Below are 21,642 nucleotides of genomic sequence, written 5' to 3'. Positions count from 1 at the left end.
AAGTAGGCCATCTCATAACTGAACATATTTTTATACTAAAACAAAATAAATCTCTTGAGTCATTGAATAGTGTTGAAGAATTCTTTAAAATTAACTAATGTAAGTTGTTTTACTGCTGTTATAACAGTGAGCAGCTGAATTTTAAAGTGTAGACATTGGTATTTTTAGTATTTTTTTACAATGAAAATGAAACAATTACATGTTCCCAGGATTTTCATTAAATTCTTTATACACAGTACATTTTACATGATTAAAGGAGCCTGTATGTGCACGACCCCCAACAATGCAAATTAATATTTCTCCTAAATTCTGTTTTTCAAAAAAATTAATCATTATACTGTACATCTTAAAGCTGATCAAATTACCTTCAAATTACTGATGTTCATAAGTAATGCCTGAATTGAGTGCCCACATTGGAAGACTAAATTCATGAGCCATGGTTCACTTACATTTTTACTTCAAAAAATTACTTATTGGACATAAATCTTTAGTGAAAGAAGGCTCTTTCTCCCCCAAAAAATATGCTAGACTGTCACAAAGTTTTGAATTTCAGTGCAGTGAGCCAAATGCATCTAACCATCAATAACCACTGTTATGCTTTAATTTTTGCATTGACTTTCTTGTGTTACTTTTTGAAACCTGCATCTCATGGTTCTATTCTCTCTTCTGACTGTCAGGAATCGTCATTTTGATGCTTTGGTATTTTGTTTTGCTTTGTTTTTTTGGTTTTTTTTTGTGATGTGTCACCCAGATTCATTTAAACGTTTGACTGTACAGTGGTTCTGAACTATGGCTGCCCATTAGTCACTTCAAACATATTGGCCAAGCCCCAAACCCCAGTGATTTTGATTAAATTGGCCTGAAGTGATGTCTTTCAAAAGCTGTTCAAGTTATTTGAAAGTGAAGCTACCTTGGAGAACCATCAAATAGGAGGATTTGGGAATAACAAAAATGTTTGTTTCTCATAACACACTAGAACAGATTTCCAAGAGAGAAGATAGTCTGAATTGACTATATGTAGTTAACTCTAGGAAAGACATTTATTAAGCCATGACTGGGCCAGCTAATGCTTTGAAGTTCCTCCTATTTCTCTGTTTCTAAGATATTATAGTGTTCTTTCCATGTTAATAGTTATTTCGTCATTTTTCTCTTGAAAGAGCTCATAGTGACTCATCAACTTTTAAAATGTATTTGTGAATAATATAATAGAAACAAACTATGGTGAGATACATCCATTCTTTCAAAGATTCATTATCTGTAACAACAAAATATGATCCATGAAATTGCAATAGAACTTTTTGAAAAGTAAAATGAAATCAACAACATGAATACAATCAATATTGAGTCCACGTGTACTAATGACAAAAAAGAAAAGATAAAGGAATGATCAAAATTGAGAGGAATTAATTTGTAATGTCTTCTTGGAAGCACTGGTTTATGCCAAATTCAGAAGGAAGTGATGAAATTTGAGTTAGCAAAGGGGTTCTGTGTAAAAACTATAGTGAATAAAATATGAATAAGCTATTGTTTTCACTGTCAAGGCATTAATGATCTAGTTCAGAAGTAGTCCTGTCTAAGTCTAATACAAAGATAGAGTATGCCGTGAGAGCCAGTAGATGATGGGTTTATGCCATATTATAAAATTACGCTCAACTTCATGGGCAAAAGGAATTTTAACTAATCCTTGAAGTGGTGGAGGAGAATGACTGGGAGGATGAATAGCTGCCTTCCAATAGAATTATTAACATAAGTAACAATATAGCAACACAACATTTTCTGGAATGTTCAGGGAATAAATGCACAAGATAAATGAAAGAAGGCATTTCACAGTGGTGAGAACATAAAATTGTGTTTGGAGAAATAACAGCCTGATTCACCAGACAAAAGAGATGGGCTCAAGTGAGAGAGTAAGAAGAAAAGAGGTTTGCCAAATTTGGAAGGGAGGCATCTCTGAAAGGTTGTTTGAGGAGTTTGACATCCATGCATTCCCCAAGGATTCCAGTTATAATTGAAGTAACATTAGGCCCCTTAATACCTGGCCTCAACTAGTCAACTAGGTTGTGTTAACAAATATCCAGTCTGAAAAGAGGCCAGACTGGATAGAAGATAATCATTAGACAAAAGGAAGTCACAATCCTCAGGATTTTATTTTAAGGAATAAACTGGCAGAAAATCCTTTCATACTGGAACTGGGAGGCTGTCATTCAGTACTTCTTCAGCTCTTTCCATGGAAGGGCAACCAACTTCCTTATACTTAATTTATATACATAAGCCTGTTATCCAGATAATGTAATATTTTGATCAAATGTTTCCCTGAAGCATGCATTTGTTTTACTTAATTATTATATATATTTTTTTCATTTCAAGATTTTTTTCTTATCCTTCTCTATTCTGATTTCCTAAAAAATACACTGGAGACAGAAAGAAAATCACTGTATAAAAGGTAATTAGCACGTCCTCTCCTTTTTATAACTTTATAATTAAAATCTCATTAAAAGCTTTCTAGGTCTTGTCTCCCTTAGTGACCAGGTGTCCCTAATTTGTTTTTAACCAATGTAACTAATTCCAGGCAAAGACTAGAAAAAGTCTGATACCTGTTGGAGAATAGCAATAGCAAGGTTAAATAAGTGGGGTGGCTTTTTAGGTTGCTTTCAACCTTTCTTTTTTAAGGCTTCAACGTCTTTTCTTTCAGAGTCCTGCCTTTTCTCAGTCCCAGTTGAAGATTCCAAGGGAAATGAGAGCACTATTTTGTTTCTCCCTTGTATTGCAGATAGGGGGAGGAGGTGGTTATTAGAGAGAAGCTCTTCCTCTCTCGGTTTCCCCCTCTCTCCGCCTGACAGCACCGCTCTCTCGCGGGCTCGCTCGTTCTCCTAGGTGATCCATTTCTAGGCAACGTGGGGCTTGTGCTGAAGCTGCCAAGCGCGCTCCTTTCTCGCTTCCTGCATCCCGCCAGGCCAACCGCTCCAAAAGCATCCTGCAGCCCGCGGCGGCTTCTCTCCTCCCGCCCGGCCCGGCTGCTCGCGCCCGGCGCACTCCCCCGCCACACCGCGCCCGAGCGAACCAGCTCCCCGGGCCCGCCTCGCCGAGCTCCGCTCCCGCCTCGCGCAGAAGGGGAATTTTCTCTGCATTACTATCTGCATTACCTTGAAGTTCACTTTCTCTACCCTTCTTGGAGAGGGCTTTTTTCCCCTCCCTGCTGGAATCTGGCTGCTCCGCTTGGAATCGCCTAATCTTTCCTTTTCACTTAGATTTTATTTTGGCAGCGAAGACAAGTGATTCTGTGAGGGCCGTTAGGGCGGGGGGTGGGGTGGGGAGCTTTTTGATTGGGGGGGAGGGGAACATCCGGCGTGGGGGGTGGGCAGGGTCTGTTGGAAGTTGCGGCGGAGCTGGGACCCAAGACCCGCGGCCCCGGCGCAGAGATGGGGATGGTCTGAGCTCCAGACTCTCCCCCTGCCCGAGTGCAACCAAGGCTGGATACATTTTTTAAAAAGCCAAACTGCAAACAACTCTGGCGATGCCAAAATTCCCTTCCAAGTGACACTGCTTTGCGAAGGAGGTTTCCTCAGGCTGGGTTCTTTCTCTTATTCGCTCTGCCTTCCTCAGCGACGATTAAAGGCTTTGCTCTGGCAGTAGGAATTTAGAGGGGGGGGGGTAAAAAGGAAAAGAACAAGCTGCGTTAAACTCTGCTGTGATCGCAAACTCTTTGGACTGTTTCTTTTTAAAAAAAAAAAATATTGAAAGAAAATCCACCCTAAAAGAAAATCAGCATAGGAGGAGATGGAAGTTTACCCCTTGCTCTTGGTTTTGTCCGTCTGGTGGTTTCGAACCTGGGACTCGGCGAATGCGGATTCGATCATTCACATCGGTAAGTAAGGGCAGGTGTGCCCGTGGATACTTTTACCGTTTCGGTTCGCAGGTGTTTCCCCCTTTGCTTCCCCGTCTCCGCCCTCTGTGTGGCTTGCTGGCAGTAGCTGCGGTTCGCTGCCCCTTCCCGCTACCCTTCCTTCACACTTGTTCAGTTGTCTGGCTGGATGTGGATGATGCTCCATCCTTGACTTGAGTTCTGTTTGGCGGTGAATAGTAGAGTGTGGGCTGCATGCGTGGGGGTCTCGAGTTTGCCTCAGGGTGCGTGTGTACCAGAGAGTGCGGGGGTTCTAAGTGTGCGGGGAAAGGAAGTTTAATGGTCTCAACCTTCCCTATTCTTTCCCAGATGTGCATTTGGTCTATTCTTTAAAATTATCTTTGGGGGAATAGAGGAGGTGTCACCTGTGAGGTGAAAAGAACTGAGGTGGGAGGTTGGGCGGGGGGAGCTCCCTTCAAATCGAACAGGTGGTTTTGCAACGTGAGCGGGCTGCGTTCGTTGCAGCGGTGTGCGGTGGTGACAGCGTGCTGGATGCGCCCCCAACCTCCTGCATCTCTTGGCTTTGCGGTACTCGCGCAGAGTCGTGGCGGCCGTGGTGAGAGGGGCTGGCGGAGGCGTCGCGGAGGACTGGGAGCTGCGCGCCTAGCTGCCTCGCACTCGCTCCCCGGGCCTGGCGCGGCTGCGAGACTGGCCCCGAGGCGCTCCGGCAGCGCCGGGAGCAAACGTGCGCAGGCCGCCCTGCTGGGCTGCCTCGCAGACACCTGCCTCGCTGTCCACTCTGAGTTGCCACGCAAGACCGAGAGCAGAGGCGCTGGGTCTACGGCCGGGGAACCAGACTCCAGAAAGGACGGCGGAGCCGGCTGGGAGATGCTCGTGGCCCCACCTATTGGCAACCAGACGGGCCGGGACTGGCCGCGGCGGGCGGGGGCGGGCGGGGGCTGCGCGTCATTATCATGCACAGCGCTCTCAGCTCCAGGCTCCAACTCTTCTCACTTGCTAATCCGAGAGAGCTGAGCGGAGAAGAGCTCTTGCAGCCTTTTCTGCGTTAATGCGACGATTTCCTTTTCGGAATTCGCGTTCGCGGGCCAGCAAGGTTCGTTTACTGGGCTGAAGAGAGGCCCCTCTTGGGGAATTTTCCTGGGCACAGGACTTTTATCTGTCCACACGGCGTGATGTTCTGCAAATTGAGGCGACAGATGGGTCGCAGCATCTCCCCTTTCCGTCCCCCTGCTCCTCCCCCGTGCAGCGCGCGCTCACACACACACACACACACACACGCACGCACACACACACGAGACCCTGAAAGTCGAACCTGCTGCAGGTGGCGGCTGTGCCTGCCCAATCGAGGGGCTTCTATCTGGTGTGCGCTCCCATAGCAGCCAGCCCCTCAGCTCCAGGGGGCTCCCTCCCTTGGTCTCAGCGGCTGTCTTTGTAAACATGTCTGCCATTCTCTATCATTTATATCAATAGAACCATATGTCTCTGTGCAAGGGGTAATGAGGTCAGGATTCAGAAAACCTTGCATTTATGCATTAAGTAAATTGAGCACTAGATAGCTTGCCTGCTAGATCTCGTTTTGCCTGGGGGCTAACAGTGCCTGTGGGTTCTGAACTTTTCAGGGAGAAATTATGGTTTTACGGAGGGGTTCAGTAATGTTCTCTTGGAGTTCGGAAATGAACTGTGCTTCTCTTAAAGAAATGGCATACATTTATGCCCAGTGTGAATGACTGGAGAAGGAATGCAGATATGTATTGTATCTTTACATTCATGATTAGGGGTTTCTGCCTTATGCTCTTCATCACTCAGGAGGGAAGGCCTGTGGATGAGTGCTTATTTTATTGCTTATTCCGTGGTCTACACAATAAATACATTATTTGCAAACAGCTACAGCTCTTGCTATCCTTTACTAGATGAATACTATTTTGCAATGCAGTCTGGGCATTTGTTTCAAAATAGAACACAACTGTTGTATTTTTTCCTTTACATTCTGTTGTCTGTCACTGTGACATAGCTTAGTTATTTATAACCAGACCAAAAAAAAAAAAAAAAAGTAACTGTGCACAAATACAGATTTCTTTAGAAAGCTGGTTGTATGCATTAACTGTATATATACTACTAAAAGAAATCATTACTTCTCAGACATTCACTTAGTCTTGAATGCAATTAATACATGAGACAAGGATTAGCTTCTTTTATAGACTATCTAATAATGCCATAAAGCTAGCAAATTGATGATTGTTTCAAATGCTCCTATCTTTTATAATATACCGAAAAGTGTTATCTCCTAAATAAAATAAAAAAAGGATGACCAAGACTAATTTGTGTGAACTTCAGCTATTAAAAGCCCATATTAAAATTTTAAATTACCAGTTGATATTCATTGGATCAGTTTACTTGCTTGGTTGAATAGCAAAAGAGAATTAATCATCTTTAGGAGGTGATTGCCTTCATTTAGTATTTAATGTGAGAAATACGTTTATGGTAAATGTATTATTTCAGGACTAAAGGGATGAAAGTGATGAAACAGGAGGGAAAGTGAACATTTCAACTCTAGAGATATAAGGAGATATGCAGAAATGAAAGGTTTTCACAGCCTTATGTGGTGTGTTCAAGCAGAAAACTGCAATATGTAGTTCAGGCAAGCTGGAAAGATAAAAAGACACTGCTGTAATAGGTTCTTTAAATATTGAATCCTTTTGATATTGAACCAAATTATATGTATGAAAAGTCTCTGCATCCTTCTTTCTTTCTCATTGCTTTTGCTATTCACGCAGGTAGTTTAATAAAGTCAATTACATATTTTAAACTCTAATATATTTTATTAAGCCCCTTAGTTCACTACACTGATGAGATATATTATAATGGTTATACTCTAATGATTGAAATGAAAATGTATTTATTTTAGTCAAAAATGCATAATATTGTAATTACTTTGAGTTTCTATTAAATCATGTTTTTAAAAAATATTTGATAATTATATACCCTATATTACATACACACACAAACACAGTTTTTAGAAATGAATTGACTCCATTGTGATCTTCTTTCCTCCCTCCCCAAGAAAGGTCTTTTGACATATAAAAACTATGCAATTTTGAATTATGCTTCTACTTTAAGCCTGTGCATTGATTGAGTAATTTCATAAGACCCACATTACTTGATTGCTTAGAAGTTTTCTAATGATCTGCATGCTGTAGGAAGAACCAAAAAGTCGTGAGTGGAATGGCAATGATAGTGTGTTTTATGAGGCTATTCAAAAGTCGCTCTGATTTATGTAGCTAGAAAGCTCCAAAGTCTTTGAGATTAGCCACGCTGAGTGCTGTTTTCTTCATACATCAGTCGTCCCACACTCTTCACTCCCTTAACACAACAGGAGTTTCGAGCACGGGTTTAATTAAGCAGGGATTAGGTGGCTTTTCCAGTCAAATGCACAGTTTGTGTTTTGCTTCATATCTAATATGGAGGATCTCATGTTTTAGCAGTTTAATGTATGCTCATTTATTTATCTGGTTCCTGTGCTCACAGAACTGATTGAAGTGAGCGATCCTCACTTAAATCTCTACAAGGAAACACTCAAACTGAGGACTTATTCATATATTACGAACATAATTAGCATGTTTTTGTTAGTATCATAGTAAAATACCTTATGCCATCAGGGAAGAGAAACTAAGCATTTATTCATGTTTTTCTCATAAGCAATTGATAGTTTATCCTCCAAGAAGATAATGATCAACTATGACATTTGAGAAGTTTAAGATAATTCAGTTTTCATCATGAGAAAGTTCAAATTAAAGTGCAAAATTGCTGGGTGAATAAAATATATCATCACATTTAAAACAATACTAGATGGTAGATTTAAAGTATCAGTTTTTATTACTTCTGCACTGAGGACTATTTTATCAAATACAGAATATAAAAGCGTTGCCAGAAGATGTACTGTGTCTTCTACCAAAATGTTTCTTTTTCAACTCTTTACATCATTCACATTGTTTAATTATAACCCCCAGGAGACATCAATGTCTCTTTGCATTGTATATGGTAGCTCAGTGATTGAAGTTATCCTTTTATTATTTACAGCAGTTCTTTGCTCCCTAAGTTATGGATAACATATAGTGTAAACTTAGAAGGTATTAAGAAGTAGCTTCTGAATTTAAAATAAGGGTATTCTTTACTTTTAGTCTTTTCTGTATCATTAATACAGTTATTTGAAGCACAATTCAGGTGTGCATTAACTTAGACAATGCTATTAATCAATGATATCAACTATGACGTGACTAATAAGTCATTACAATAAGGACCTTTGCTTTCTACTGCAAGTGAAATGTACGCCCAATAAATACCTTCTGTAAATTTTAATTTAAATACGAATAAAAGTGAAGGCAATTAATTTTTGATTTATCCAACAATAGAAACCAGTTGAGATTGGTAAGAGTAATGGAAGATGCATTGCGTTTAATTCTAATCTCTAAGGCTAAGTTTATCATACTGTAGTTGTATTGCAAAGGGATATTGTAAGTTTAAAACCGCACTTTTTAATGCAGCTTTTGGTGTTTTTTGTATTTCACTTGCACATATTCTTTTATTTTAAACAAGTAAGTTACTTGGCACTGCTATTGTATTTTTATGATATTTCAGGTTATTGACAGCATATCAGTGAGTAGCAATACTGAATTTTACTACAAATATAATGTTTATTAGAAAATACATTTATAGCCTATAAAGGTATCTTTGCCATTAGGTGTCACTGCATTCTGAGCTGTTCTTTTGTAGTCCTACTTGAAAATCACATGGGATTTTAAAAAGAATTGTCAGAAAAAAATGCCATTTAATGGGGTTTGTGATGCTATAAGATATAGGTGGTTTTAACTTTCAAACCAGAAAGGGAAATACTACCCCTGTCTCTTATTCTAGTAAGAATTTAGTTTTAGGACATATCAGCACCCTCTTCTCTAGACAGATTAGATTGCTGCACCTAGTGATGTAAATTTTTCACATATTTAAAATATAACAGAAATACGTTCTTAAACTAATACGTATGCTCTATGGAAATATCTAAGACACCAAAAAGGACATAAATACACCTAACAGTGCTGCCATAAACAGACATTAGTGAATAGAGTTTATTAAGCAGTTTCTTAACTGCAGCAGTTCTTGCTTACCTATGGAAGACTTGGGGTCCCAAACTGACCGATGTTTGTAACATGAAACACACATACACAGAGCTATGACAAAAACATATACATGGACAGAAATACAAGTATACTTAAAAATAATGTCAATCATTGAATTTTGTGAATGGTCATTTATGTTTTCAGATAATTTTGGCCTGGTAAATATTAGTTTCATGTGTTGTATCAATCTCCATATGTATACCACCACCACCACCACCACTGCTACCACCATTGGGTTTGTATGGTAATATAACACCAGTGCCTAGTATCATTTAGTAATTTTTCTGTTTGCTGTTTTTTGGTTTTTTTTAAAGAGGCAAAATCTTACTTCAACTACATCCCATTGTAAGACTAATGGAGGATGAAACTTAGTTAAGTTTAATCTGATAAATTAGTTTTAACATCGGCCCAAATCACCTAATTAGAAAATGCAATACTAGGTTAAATGAATGAACAGTTTTTCATATTATGTTAAACCTTGCCCTGTGCCGATATTAATTAATAAACTGTTGGAATAATGTATTATTAAAAACTCAGAATAAAATCAACTAACCAGGTGGATGTCTAAAGAATAAGGGAAAAAATACTAACATGATTCTGGGATTGACTAGTAAGAGGATGTCTGTGGATTCAGGTAATTTAAACTGTGAATTTTAGTATTTGAATAGGGGTACAAATCCCACATAAATGTGAAAAATGGGAATGTTAAGACACAGTAAAACCTGTTTTTGATTAGAAGTTAGAAGGTTTGGGGCTAAGTACTAGTTATATCAATAGCTGATTGAGCAACATTGGGAAGTTATTCAGTCCTCATTTTTATCAATCCTAAAACGAATTAAACTAATGTTTATTTAAGTTCTAAAATTATATGTAACTAAAATGAAGACAAATTCTTATATGTGAGGAATTGGGAGAAGAGATACAGCCAAGTGTAGTTCATATAATTATACTTAATAGTTAGATTTAGAGTGAATTAAAAAAAAGAATATTAGGGAAAATAAATGTAGAATACAACCTTAATCACTCAATTTAAGGACCCCTTAAAATGCAATTTTTTTTTTGTATGAACAAGAATTATGCATAATGTATTTGTTCATTGGGTATTCTAGGTAACTTCAGTAGTAGATTGCAAGAGCTGGATTTTTGTTGTTGCTTCAGTTTTGTCTAGCATTAATACTAAGGTGTTCCTTCCAGTGCTACTCTCTTATAGTATACCAAAATACTAGTGCTCCTTAAGGCTGACTGGAGAAATGAGTAGTTTTATGTACTAATCATCCAGGACTACAGCAATTTTTAGAATTTACCAATTGGAAGCACACCAGGAATATTAGCATATGTTTGGTATCACTCAAAAATGTAGAGCTAAAAAGAAATAGCCAGTGTTTCTTCTGTGTTCTTTACAGTTCTGGATTCCTGCTTCAGGTATTGTCATGGAGACTGGGTTGACCTACTGAAAGCCTCCTTAAGTGAGTAGAGGGAAGCCCAGAGGCAATGTGCACAAGAATCTAATGCCTGTATGTGTTAAAAATTTTGAATCACTCTATAGTCAAATTCCTTATTAACAGATATTTTTACTCACAATAAAATTTCGAGTAATTAGTAATATTAAAATAATAAATCTTATCCTTTTTTTTTCGTTCCCTAATAATTCAAAGGACTACTTACAACATAATCTTATTTCATGGCTCTGAGTACGTGATTGTTCCTAAGAAACTTTAAATAAGGTGTTTGCTTCATTATCAAAATCATTATAATTCTAGAAGTTAATATTCCTGAAACTACAGGGTAAGTAGGCATTACTACCAATATACAGTATTTGGGAACATTTTCTTTCACTCTACAAACATTTATTCTGAACCCCTTCTCTGCAAAGTGTTGTTTTTAGGCCCTGGAATTAAAATGTTGAACAAGTTAGCTCTCTTTTTGTATTTAAGGAGCTTACATGCTCATTGGGTAGGCAGCCAGACAAATAAGAAAATATATGTCAGGTAGTGATAAACACAATGAAGATAAAAGGTGAATGAAGTTTGTTATTTTGGGCAGAGTGGTCTGATAATATCTCTCTGAAGAGATGATCGTTGGAGCAGAGACTGGACTGAAAGAAAGGAAGTGAACCAAGTGGCTATCTGATGAAAAACGATTTCATGGAAGACATAGCAAAGGCAGTGGCCATGAGACAACACACTAAGTGTCTGAGTGGGTTGAGTCCCGCGGGAAAGGTGTCTGTGACTCAGGGAGCTGGAAGAAGATGTGTGGAACTGAAAGCAAAGTAGACATGCTTTATTTACAGGCTTCCTGGGCACAGGTTTCTCCCTGCTGCACACAGCTGGGCATTCTCAGGTTACAACCCGCAGCCAGTAGAAGCAGCCCACAGCTGCCACTCCCCCCCCCCCATAAAATGGCCGGACCCCTTTTATACCCCACCAAGACAAAAGTGGCTCACAGCCAAGTTGCTGAGATAAGAGTATTTACAGTAACATCTTCAGGATGGATGGAGCCTGCACAACACTCCATCTTATTGGACCAGCGGGCCGCTGGTCAGGGTCACCAGCTGGCCGGGGTGGGGAGGAAGCCTGACCGGCCCCATCTTCTCTACATGAAGAAATCTGCTGTACTCATTAAAGGAATATCTTGAAAGTCAATGTGGCTGTAGTGTAGGGAGCAAAGCAGGAAGTGGAAGGAAACAAGGTCTGAGAGGCAAATAGGAAGATCCTAGAGGGACTTTTAGGTCATGGTAAGGTATTTAGATCTTCTGGGTATACCGGAAACCCAATGGAGTGTTGAGATCAAATGTGTAATGTGAATGGTTTGTATTTTAAAAAGGTGAACTTATTTTTGAATTGGACCAAGTCGGTAGCTGAACTAGATGAGTAGTTGTCAGATTGTAGATATATTTAAAGATAGAAGAAACAATATTTTCTGATTGGTTATTCAGCTGGGAGAAATCCAGGGGAAATAAAGAGGTTTCCAGGGTATAGTCCCTGAGCCAAGAGGGTGAAATGTACTATTATTAACTAAAATTGGGAACATGGGCAATGGGCAAGTTTAGATAAGTATCAAAATTTGAATTTATTAAATTTGACATTCCTCTTAGACATCAAATTTGAGAATTTAAGTTGGCAGTTAATTACGTGAGTCAGAAATTTAGGGGGTAGTTAGAGATTCAAGCTGTACATTTGAAATGTTTGTAGACTTGTTCTTTAAAGTGATGGGCGGGGGTAGCTCACTTAGGGAATAACTGTGTATAGAGAAGAGCTCCAAGGCTATACATACCATGGGACATTCCAAAATGTAGAGGTCAGGGAGAGGGAGAGGATCTAGGAAAACAAAGATAAGTGGCCTGTGAGTTAGAAAGAAAACCAGGGTGTGTGTTGTTCTGGAAGCCAAGTGAGGAAAGTATTTCAAGATAGAAATGAGAAACCTTGTCAAATTCTGTGAATGAAAACTGATATTTGACTACTGGGTTTGGAAATGCTCAGGACAAAGATAGCTGTGACAAAGGAGCTTTCAGTTATAAAATGTGTTTCTATAGAGGAGAAAACACTGGAAATGACAAAGAACACCTAAAAATATAACTCAATATTTGGGAAGGATTCAAAAATATAATGGGACTTGAGGAACTCTGAGTTTTGCTGTAAGTGAGAACAAGGGAGTAATGGGTGGGAATATGAGGTAAAGGGAGGATTTTGTTTTTAAAGTGGAAGTTGGGATATATATGGCAATTTTTAAGAAGTTCAATGATCAGAACATTTTCAGAAAGATGATTTAAAACAAACTACAGGTATACCTTTTTATTAAACTTATTTGATTCTTCAGTTTGGACAGCAAGAGTTTGTGAGCACTGTTTTTGTTTGTTTTTGTTTTGTGATCTTGGATCAAGAATATAGGCCAATGCCAGTGGAATTAACCAGAGAAGCTTAGATGTCCTCTCTGAAACAGACTCTATTAGTTTTGCCTTTTTGCTTCATTTAGTTTCCCAGATTAGCATTCACATTTAGATAAAAGTTTCTTACCTGGAATTACAAGTGGATTATACCTTAAGAAGTTTTGGTATACCACTATAGTAGAATCAATATGTAGTCTAATGTACTAATTTTAAGAACATACACTGTTCATATATACTTGTAGTGGTATTGAAATAGCATAAAATCCTCCTTTTGTAATAGACACATCTTAATTGATGATGGGTTTTCTGTAAGTAAATTCTATTATGCATTTGATTTACTTAAAAATCATTTTGGAACAATTAAAAACAAAACAAAACAAAAGTTATTCCACAAGGCAAAGCCACATAGAAATTAAATAGATGAGAGAATTCATATGATATTGATTTTCAGTGACACATTTCAATATTTCCTTTTATGGAAATTTCATTTCTATTTGTGCTATAGCATAGCTGACAGATCTTTAGTCATAGGTGAAAATTAGGAAAGGAAATGTTCTACACTGTCTAATCTCAGAATTCAGCCTTCTGAAAATGAATCTTAGTTCTTTTATTTGTCTCCTATTAATACACACGTAACTTATGTATATTACATTGATTTTGCAGCTAAAATAAGATTTGTATTAAAATAAGAATGCCAGTAGTCAGTGAGTTATATTTTTCGGTGTTCTTTGTTATTTCCAGTGTTTTCTCCTCTATAAAAACATTTTGTCATATGGAAACAATGTAATATGAATGTCACATGGTTGTTTCTGCTTGGTTAATTTATTAATTGATAGGTAAACATGGAATTCATGAACAGTGAGGGGATAGGAGTTCTATAGATTTGGGCATAACAATGACTGATTGAAGAAAAAGCAAGCTGTGTTATGGCTGGAGCCTAGGAACATAATTAATGGATACATAACATCAAAAAAATATTTTAAACTTGCTATTTCATAACTTCCTGGGTGGTGAAATGTAATTATTTGAAGAAAGTGCCAAGTAGATTTAAATCTAAATTTAAGTTAGAATGGGCACCTAAATGGTGAAGTGCATAGTTTATTTCACCTTGACACCATTACAACGATATACCACACAGGCAGCACAGTTTCGATTGGCTTATTATCTTAAAAACCAAAGGCCAGTATTATATTAGGAGAGAAAATGGGACAAGAAAGTTAGTTCTATTATTCTGTTGCATATAGTTTAAGGTTAATTAAAATCTAGATAGCGGATTTTTCCTTCTGGATAATCTCCACAATCTCACAATAGAGAAAATTGCATTAATGGTATAGTCACAGTTACTATCTTGATCTTCTGAGTCCGGATTTCTCCTTTGCTAATTCTATATATTATGATAACAGGAAACAAGTGAATTGTCTTTTTAGAAATGTCATCCACTCTCAGCATAGCCCAAAAGAGGCAGAGCCTTTGCAAAGATCATTATACATTTCTTCTTAATAGAATTGTTTAAAAAATTTTTAATACCTCACTAGCATGGGTGGTAGCTCACGTTCAAACTTGAGAAGGATTACACTTCTGATCCCTGGTGGTGCAGTCAAGTTGGATTTTGGACATTTTTGATAATTCATTATTTTCAAGCTAAGAAATCATGATCTGCCTAGTTATATTTCATTTGCAGAAAATATACTTTTAAGGTGACATGAAAACCATAACATGCAATATTTTTTTGATTCAACAAATGCTTATCGAGCACCTATTATGTACTCTGTTGAATCCAAAAAGTACATACATAAGACATGCTTTCCATCCTTTAAGTATTTTTAGGTCTATCTTCCTTCTGAGATAATATTGTAATATCAGGAAGCAGACAGTAGAGCAATTCAGGGCTCACAGTTCAGTGGCTGTGCTCTACTATGACAAAGGAGATTGTTAATTCAGTAAATGCCATCTTTATGATGTCCTTAAGGTGCCATAAAGCAAACATATATTTCAGAAAAGACATGTATAAACTTACAGAAGGTCTTCATTTATAGTAGAAATCCTTTTACTCAGATTTCTGATGGTGAATGATTCACCTTGTACCTATAGGCTACAAAAAACAATACAGTCATGACATACTCAGAGCTAAGTGAACGTCTCTTCCATTTGCCTCTTCATTTTTTTTTTTTTCTATAGTAGATGCCAGTAGTTATGCTGTAAGTTCCAATAAAGGAGGAGGTAGCTTTAAGACAATATGCCAGGATCATTAAATGGTCAATCCTGTAATTAATAGAAGTAATGAGATCCTTCCTAAATTTAATGGGATATCTGATCATTTTACTAAGCATAGTTTCTTGAGTATGGAGAAATTAAGTTATATTTTCTTTGTTTTTCCTTTCTTGAATTTATTAGTATACTACTATATCATATTACTAATTTGTGTTTTTTCTATGTGTATAGAAGAACAATGAAAATGACAATTTTATACTGTTGCAAGCAAAAGGGGAAAATGATCTCACAGAACAAATACATTTAGTTACCTTTACAGGTGGAAAAAGTATTATTGGGGAAACATATTTGTACCCACTTTTAATTATGTAGGTGTAATTGTGAAAAGGACAACCATTGACAATTGAAAATAACAGGCAGTTCAAAAACTACCTGGCTAATACTTCTATTTTTCTTTACAGAGTTCTTGTTGTGGTTTATAAACAGTTAATAAATAGCAAAACTGGCTGCTGCTATTTTTTTCTTTTTCTTGTCTACCCTTCAGTGGCAATGCTAATGAGCAGTGAAATGGCCAAAAGCAAGGAAGAAAGAGCAAAGGGTTTTAGATAATCCATAAACCAGAAAATCAGCCCCTGAATGCTCATATGAACATGTTTGCTGAGAAGAAATAGTTTTATTTTCTCAAAATATTACCCAGATTCTGAAGGCAGAACTTCCTCTTGGCTGCTGAATTTGTAAGAGGATTGAACTTTACAGGCCACCAAAGAGGAGGAATGCTCTGAATGAGGCAGGCTGGGAGCGGAAGGAAGAATATTATTACTGGGGAAAGAGTGCCCTTTATGGTAAAGGACCCAGTTGAACTCAGTTTCAATGTGTAATGTCTATGGTGACTTTGAAAAGAAAACATGGATTTCAGCTACACTTTTTAAAACTTTACATAATTATGTATATACTGTGTTGGGCTGACATTGCTATCAGTATATATTATTTATTGAGCATTTACATTGCATATTCTCAGTTGGCTTCTAGCTGATGCATTATTATAGACCATAAGGACTAATTTGGTTATTTCACTTTAAAAAAGAAACTGTGAAGCACATGATAATGATACATGCAAAAGACTGGTTAGTGGTTAATTTGGGGGAAGAGAGGTGAGAAGGGAAAGTGATGTTTCATTACGGAGAGATACAATGTTTCAATATTATTATGTCTTATTTATTAAGCTGAGTGGTTGCTACACAAGTGTTGATATGTATCAACTTTTATAATTGATTTGTAAGTAATGGTACAACGCCTGCTGTTGGCTCTACTTACTGTGAAATCTACTGGGTCAGTTTAGTTCCACTTTGGTTAGGGATTGAGGTTTGCCTTTTAGACCCCAGCCACCACATAGGGTGATTCAGGCCCCAGTCCTCTTTGGAGGGGAGGAGAAAGCTGACAATATGCCAAGATCATTAAATGGCAAATCAGAGAACATTAAGATGTCTATGTTTTAGCATCTTGCTCTCTGTGATGAATTCAACAAGCAAGTCACTTTCTCTACCCTTTAGTACGTTATCTTTGAATCTTTGTTTCCTTTTTAGTATGGCAGGGAGTGCCCTTAAGTGTTCAGGTGAAAGAGGAGAGGGGAAGGAATGTACAGAGAGAATAACCAGGTAAGTGCCATGAAAGGAAGTTTAGAATATGCCTTGTTTTTAATATTTCATAATACATATATAAAAAGATAATGTGTAATACTTTTGTCATTGATATTATGCTAGTATTAATAAGTTCTGTATCACCCTTGGGTAAGAAAGTATGAACAATTCTTTTATAAAGTAACCTTAGAAATTCTCGTAAGAGAATTATTATTATTTTGTTTTATCTTACATAGATGTTATGTGCTTGTGGTAATTAAAAAGGAAGCAAATCTGCCTATTTGATCTTTTGATATTTTAATATTGTCTTTCATTGTAAATACAAACTGAGATATTATACTGTGCAATGATAAACAAATGAAGAATTTCTTATAGCCAATTGAGCTTCATCATTTGGCCCTTGATTGAATTTCCATTTTAACCCATATAAATATGGAATAATTCGTTTTAATCCATATAAGTCAGAAGGAATGAAAAGGAAAAAAGTGTCCACAAAACAACCATAAAGGCAGAGAAGAAGTTATCCCCCCACCCCGCAACTTTATTGAGGTATAATCAACACATGACATTGTATAAGTTTAAGGTATACAACATAATGATTTGATATATTTATATATTATAAAATGATTGAAATGGTAGCATTAACTAACACCTCCATCCTATCACACACAAATTACATTTTTGTGTGTGTTATTAGAACAATTTAAGATCTACTCTCTTAGCAACTTTCAAGTATATAATATAGTATTATTGACTATAATCACTGTGCTGTATGTTGGACCCCCAGAACTGTTATTCTTATAACTTAAAGTTTGTATCCTTTTATTAATCCCCGCATTTCCTCCACGCCCCAGCCCCTTGTAACTACTATTCCACTCCATTTCTTTGAGGTTAGCTTTTTAAAATTGCACATATAGGTGATACAGTATTTGTCTCTTCTCTTTCTGACTTATTTCAGCATACTGCCCTCAGGGTTTACCCAAGTTGTCACAACGGACAGGATTTCCTTCTTTCTCTGGCAAAATAATATTTCATTATAATTACATCTATGTCTATATCTATATCAACATCATATATATATATATATATATATATATATATATATATATATATATATATATATATCACATCTTCTTTATCCATTCATTCTTTGATAGACACTTAAGTTGTTTTCATATCTTGGCTGTGAATAATGCTGCGATGTACATGGGAGTACAGATATCTTTTCAAGATCCTGATTTCAATTCATTTGTATAAATAACCAGAAGTAGAATTGGTGGGTCATATTGTAGTTCTATTTGTATTTTTTTGAGAAACTTCCATACTGTTTGCCATAATGTTGGCACCAATTTACATTTCCATCAACAGTACATGAGGATTCCCTTTACTCCACACTCTTGCGAGCACTTATCTCTTGTCTTTTGGATATTAGCCATTCTAACAGGTGAAGTGGAAAGTCTTTGTGGTTTTGATTTGCATTTCCCTGATGATTAGTGGTGGTGAACACCTTTTCATTGACCTATTGGCCATTATTGAATGTCTTCTTTGGAAAACTGTTCAGTTCCTCTGCCCATTTTATTTTTATTTTATTTATTTTTTTGCTATTGAGTGGTATGAGTGTTTTACGTATTCTGAATATTAACCATTATCAGATAGATGACTTGCAGATACTTTCTCCCACTTCATAGGTTGCCTTTTCATTTTGTGGGTTCTTTTGCTGTGTGTAAGCTTTTTCAGTTTGATGTAGTCCTAGTTGTTTATTTTTGCTTTTGTTGTTTGTGCTTTTGGTGTGATATACAGAAAATCACTGTCAAAAACAGTGTCACGGACCTTAATCCCTAAATTTTCTTCTAGAAGTTTCATGTTTTCAGATCTGATGTTTAAGTCTTTAATGCATTTTGAGTTAACTTTTGTGACTGGTGTAACATGTTTCTGTGTGTGGTTATCCAGTTTTTCCAACACCTTTAATCAAAGGGACAATTCTTTCCCCATTGAGTATTCTTGGCTCCTTTGTCAACTATTACTTGACTGTATATGTCGAGGTTTTGTTCTGGACTCTCAATTCTGTTATGTTTATCTATGTCTACTAATACCATACAAGTTTGATTGCTATAGCTTTGTAGTATAGTTTGAAACCGGGACATATGATGCCTCTGGCTTTATTCTTGTTTCTCAGAATTGCTTTGGTTATTTGGGATCTTTTAGAGCTCCTTACAAATTTTAGGATTTTTTTTTCTATTTCTGTGAAAAATGCCATTGGAATCTTGATAGGGATAGCATTGGATCTATGGATGTCTTTGGGTAATGTGGACATTTTAACAATATTAATTCTCCTGATCCATAAACATGAAATATTTTTCCATTTATTTGTTTCTTCAATTTCATTTATTGAAGTCTTGTAGTTTTCAGTGTATAAATCTTTCATCTTCTTGGTTAAATTTATTTCCAAGTATTTTATTGATTTTAATGCCTTTGTGAATGGGATTGTTTTCTTTTTTCAAATATATTGTTGTAGTGTATAGAAACACAAGTGGTTTCTGTACATTGATTTTTGTATTCTGCAGCTTTAGTGAATTTTTTTATTAGTTCTAGCAATTTTTTTTCTTTTTTTTGGCAAGTCTTTAGGATTTTTCATATAGAAAACCATATCATCTGCAAAGACAATTTTACTTCTTCCTTTGCTACTTGGATGGCTTTTATTTGTTTTTCATGCCTGATTGCTCTGGCTGGTACTTCCAGTACTATGTTGAATAGGAAGATTGAGAGTGGGCACACTTGTCTTGTTTTCAATCTTAAAGGAAACATTTTCAGCCTTTCACCATTAAGTATATTGTTGGCTGTGGGTTTGTAATATATGACCATTATTGTGTTGAGATATGGATATGTTCCTTCTATACCTGATTTGTTGAGGGTTTTTATCATGAAATGATGTTGTATTTTGTCAAATGTTTTCTTCAGAAGAGGCTATATTTTAGACTCTTGGATCTACCAGGTCTTTGGCCTCAGGATTAACAGGAGAGATGACAAGCTATTAAGTCCATGAAGCTGTGAAAGTACCCAGGAGCTGCCCCTTTGGAAAATGTATATGTTTCATTTTTGGTGCTGTTCAGGTTGTATTTCTTGGCTTCTTTGCCTTGACAAAGCACAGAAGAAATAACACCAACAAGACCCATGTTGAGGAAGCCAGAGACAATATTTTATTTCTTTTTGAATTCCAAGGACCATCACAGTCTTGGCAGACAGTAGACAGTTATGAAATATTACATCGGTTGTTATACACCCATACCTGCTTTTAAAGCCTTGGTTATCTCATTTTTACTTTGGGGCAATAATACCTCCCATCTTGGCTGGGTCATTTTTGTGTATGAAAAGCCATTATGTATATAAATATGCTTATTGAATATTAAAATATGTTGTGAATATAAGAGATGAAATATTGGAATACTGCATCTGTGTTGCTAAATTTCAAGAATGCCCAAATTAACCGTTAGAGATTACCCAGTTTCCCTGAAAATAAGACCTAGCCAGACAATCAGCTGTAATACATCTTTTGGAGCAAAAATTAATATAAGACCCTGTCTTATATAAGACCCGTTCTTGTATAATAGTAAAATAAGACTGGGTCACATATTAATTTTAGCTCCAACAGACACATTAAAGCTGATTGTCCAGCTAGGTCTTATTTTTGGGGAAACACGGTTGAAAGCTGTTATCAAAATGTCATCTATTCTTTAGTAAGTTATTAATATATTAAGTTATAACTACCTCCTTGCCCCCCAAAAAACTCATGAGACTTAATGATTTTCATTTTGAATTAAAAAAATAATAATAAAATGTGGTGTGTATAAATTATCCTATTTTATACATTGACTCTCATGGAAAAATGAAGATTACCACTGTCAGGAGAAAACAGTATCTGAAAGGGACACATTGTGGCCAAAGTGATGGAGTTATGGAAATTTCTGGCAAAAGAAGGAAATGGCAAGTAATTCCATTGGGGGAAAAGATGAGTTTCAATGGTGGGTATGACAAGAGAGGAGGCAAGAAGTTAAGAAGTTCCCTATGAGATCTCCGCGTGCGCTCCAGTTGGCGGAGCGCACACCTGGCGGCCAGCCTGTCGGCCAAACGAGCACACTGCAAACCGCCGTTCAGCGGAGCGCGCTCACAACCTCACAACGGACTTCTGTAAATAATTTAGGCTAAGAGATGCCCAGCTTTGTGTTGTAAAATATTTATAATGACAGTGTTATATGGAGACCAGTAAGAAGACCTTGGCAGTACTCCAGGTGTGTGTTGGTGAAGGGCTGTGCCAAGCATAACAAATGGGAATGGAGAGGAGCATTGGCTTAGGAGAGAGGCTAAGAAGCTTGCATCCATCGAGTTGGTCCTGCTTTAGAAGTGCGAGTAATAGAACAAAGTCTAACATTATTCTCGAGTACTGTCTTGAGTGACTCAGTAGATGAGGGTTCTAATCACCTCTATAGGAAACCCAGAAAGAAAGGAGCCATTGTGGGAGCAGAGAAACTGAGTTTGGTTTGAACTCAAAATTATTTTGGCTTGACAGTCAAGTATTATATCCCAGACAACAGCTTCCCAATAATCCTCTTCCTGCCTCATATGAGTATGGAGAAAAGAAAGACCATTCTCCGTAGCAGTCAATCCTATTTTAATCTAATAATGGAAACAGTGTTTTTCTGGTCATTGTTTCCTAACAGTTTTCTTAGATTCAGTGCTAATAGTATCATTTTCTATTTGAAATGTGAAAGATTTGAAATATTTTTGAACTACTTCGAGTCAGAAAATAGTAATTCTATAATGGCAAGAATTTTGTGATTTTTGTTTCCTGTATGTACTTATTTATCAGTTTGGAGTTAT

General features: G+C 36.9%; 1 protein-coding gene across 3 annotated transcripts in view; it reads left to right on the top strand.

Moving 5' to 3' along the window:
- The first annotated feature begins 3,349 nt into the window (after nt 1–3,349).
- Nucleotides 3,350–21,642, top strand: part of GRID2 (glutamate ionotropic receptor delta type subunit 2) — a 1,327,069-nt gene continuing 1,308,776 nt past the window's right edge. For 2 of the 3 annotated variants that reach the window (XM_074323476.1, XM_019741134.2), the window contains exon 1: nt 3,351–3,865. In XM_074323476.1, coding sequence (XP_074179577.1) covers nt 3,778–3,865 — 88 coding nt within the window. In that variant the 5' untranslated portion in view covers nt 3,351–3,777. Of the gene's footprint in view, nt 3,866–21,642 lie in introns of all 3 variants that reach the window. The other variant, XM_019741137.2, reaches the window with a different exon arrangement.

The sequence above is a fragment of the Rhinolophus sinicus genome, linkage group LG02 (assembly GCF_036562045.2).
Source record: "Rhinolophus sinicus isolate RSC01 linkage group LG02, ASM3656204v1, whole genome shotgun sequence".
Taxonomy (NCBI): Eukaryota; Metazoa; Chordata; class Mammalia; order Chiroptera; family Rhinolophidae; genus Rhinolophus; species Rhinolophus sinicus.
Note: the sequence above shows the minus strand (reverse complement) of the source record. Positions and strands in the feature narration are given on the sequence as shown.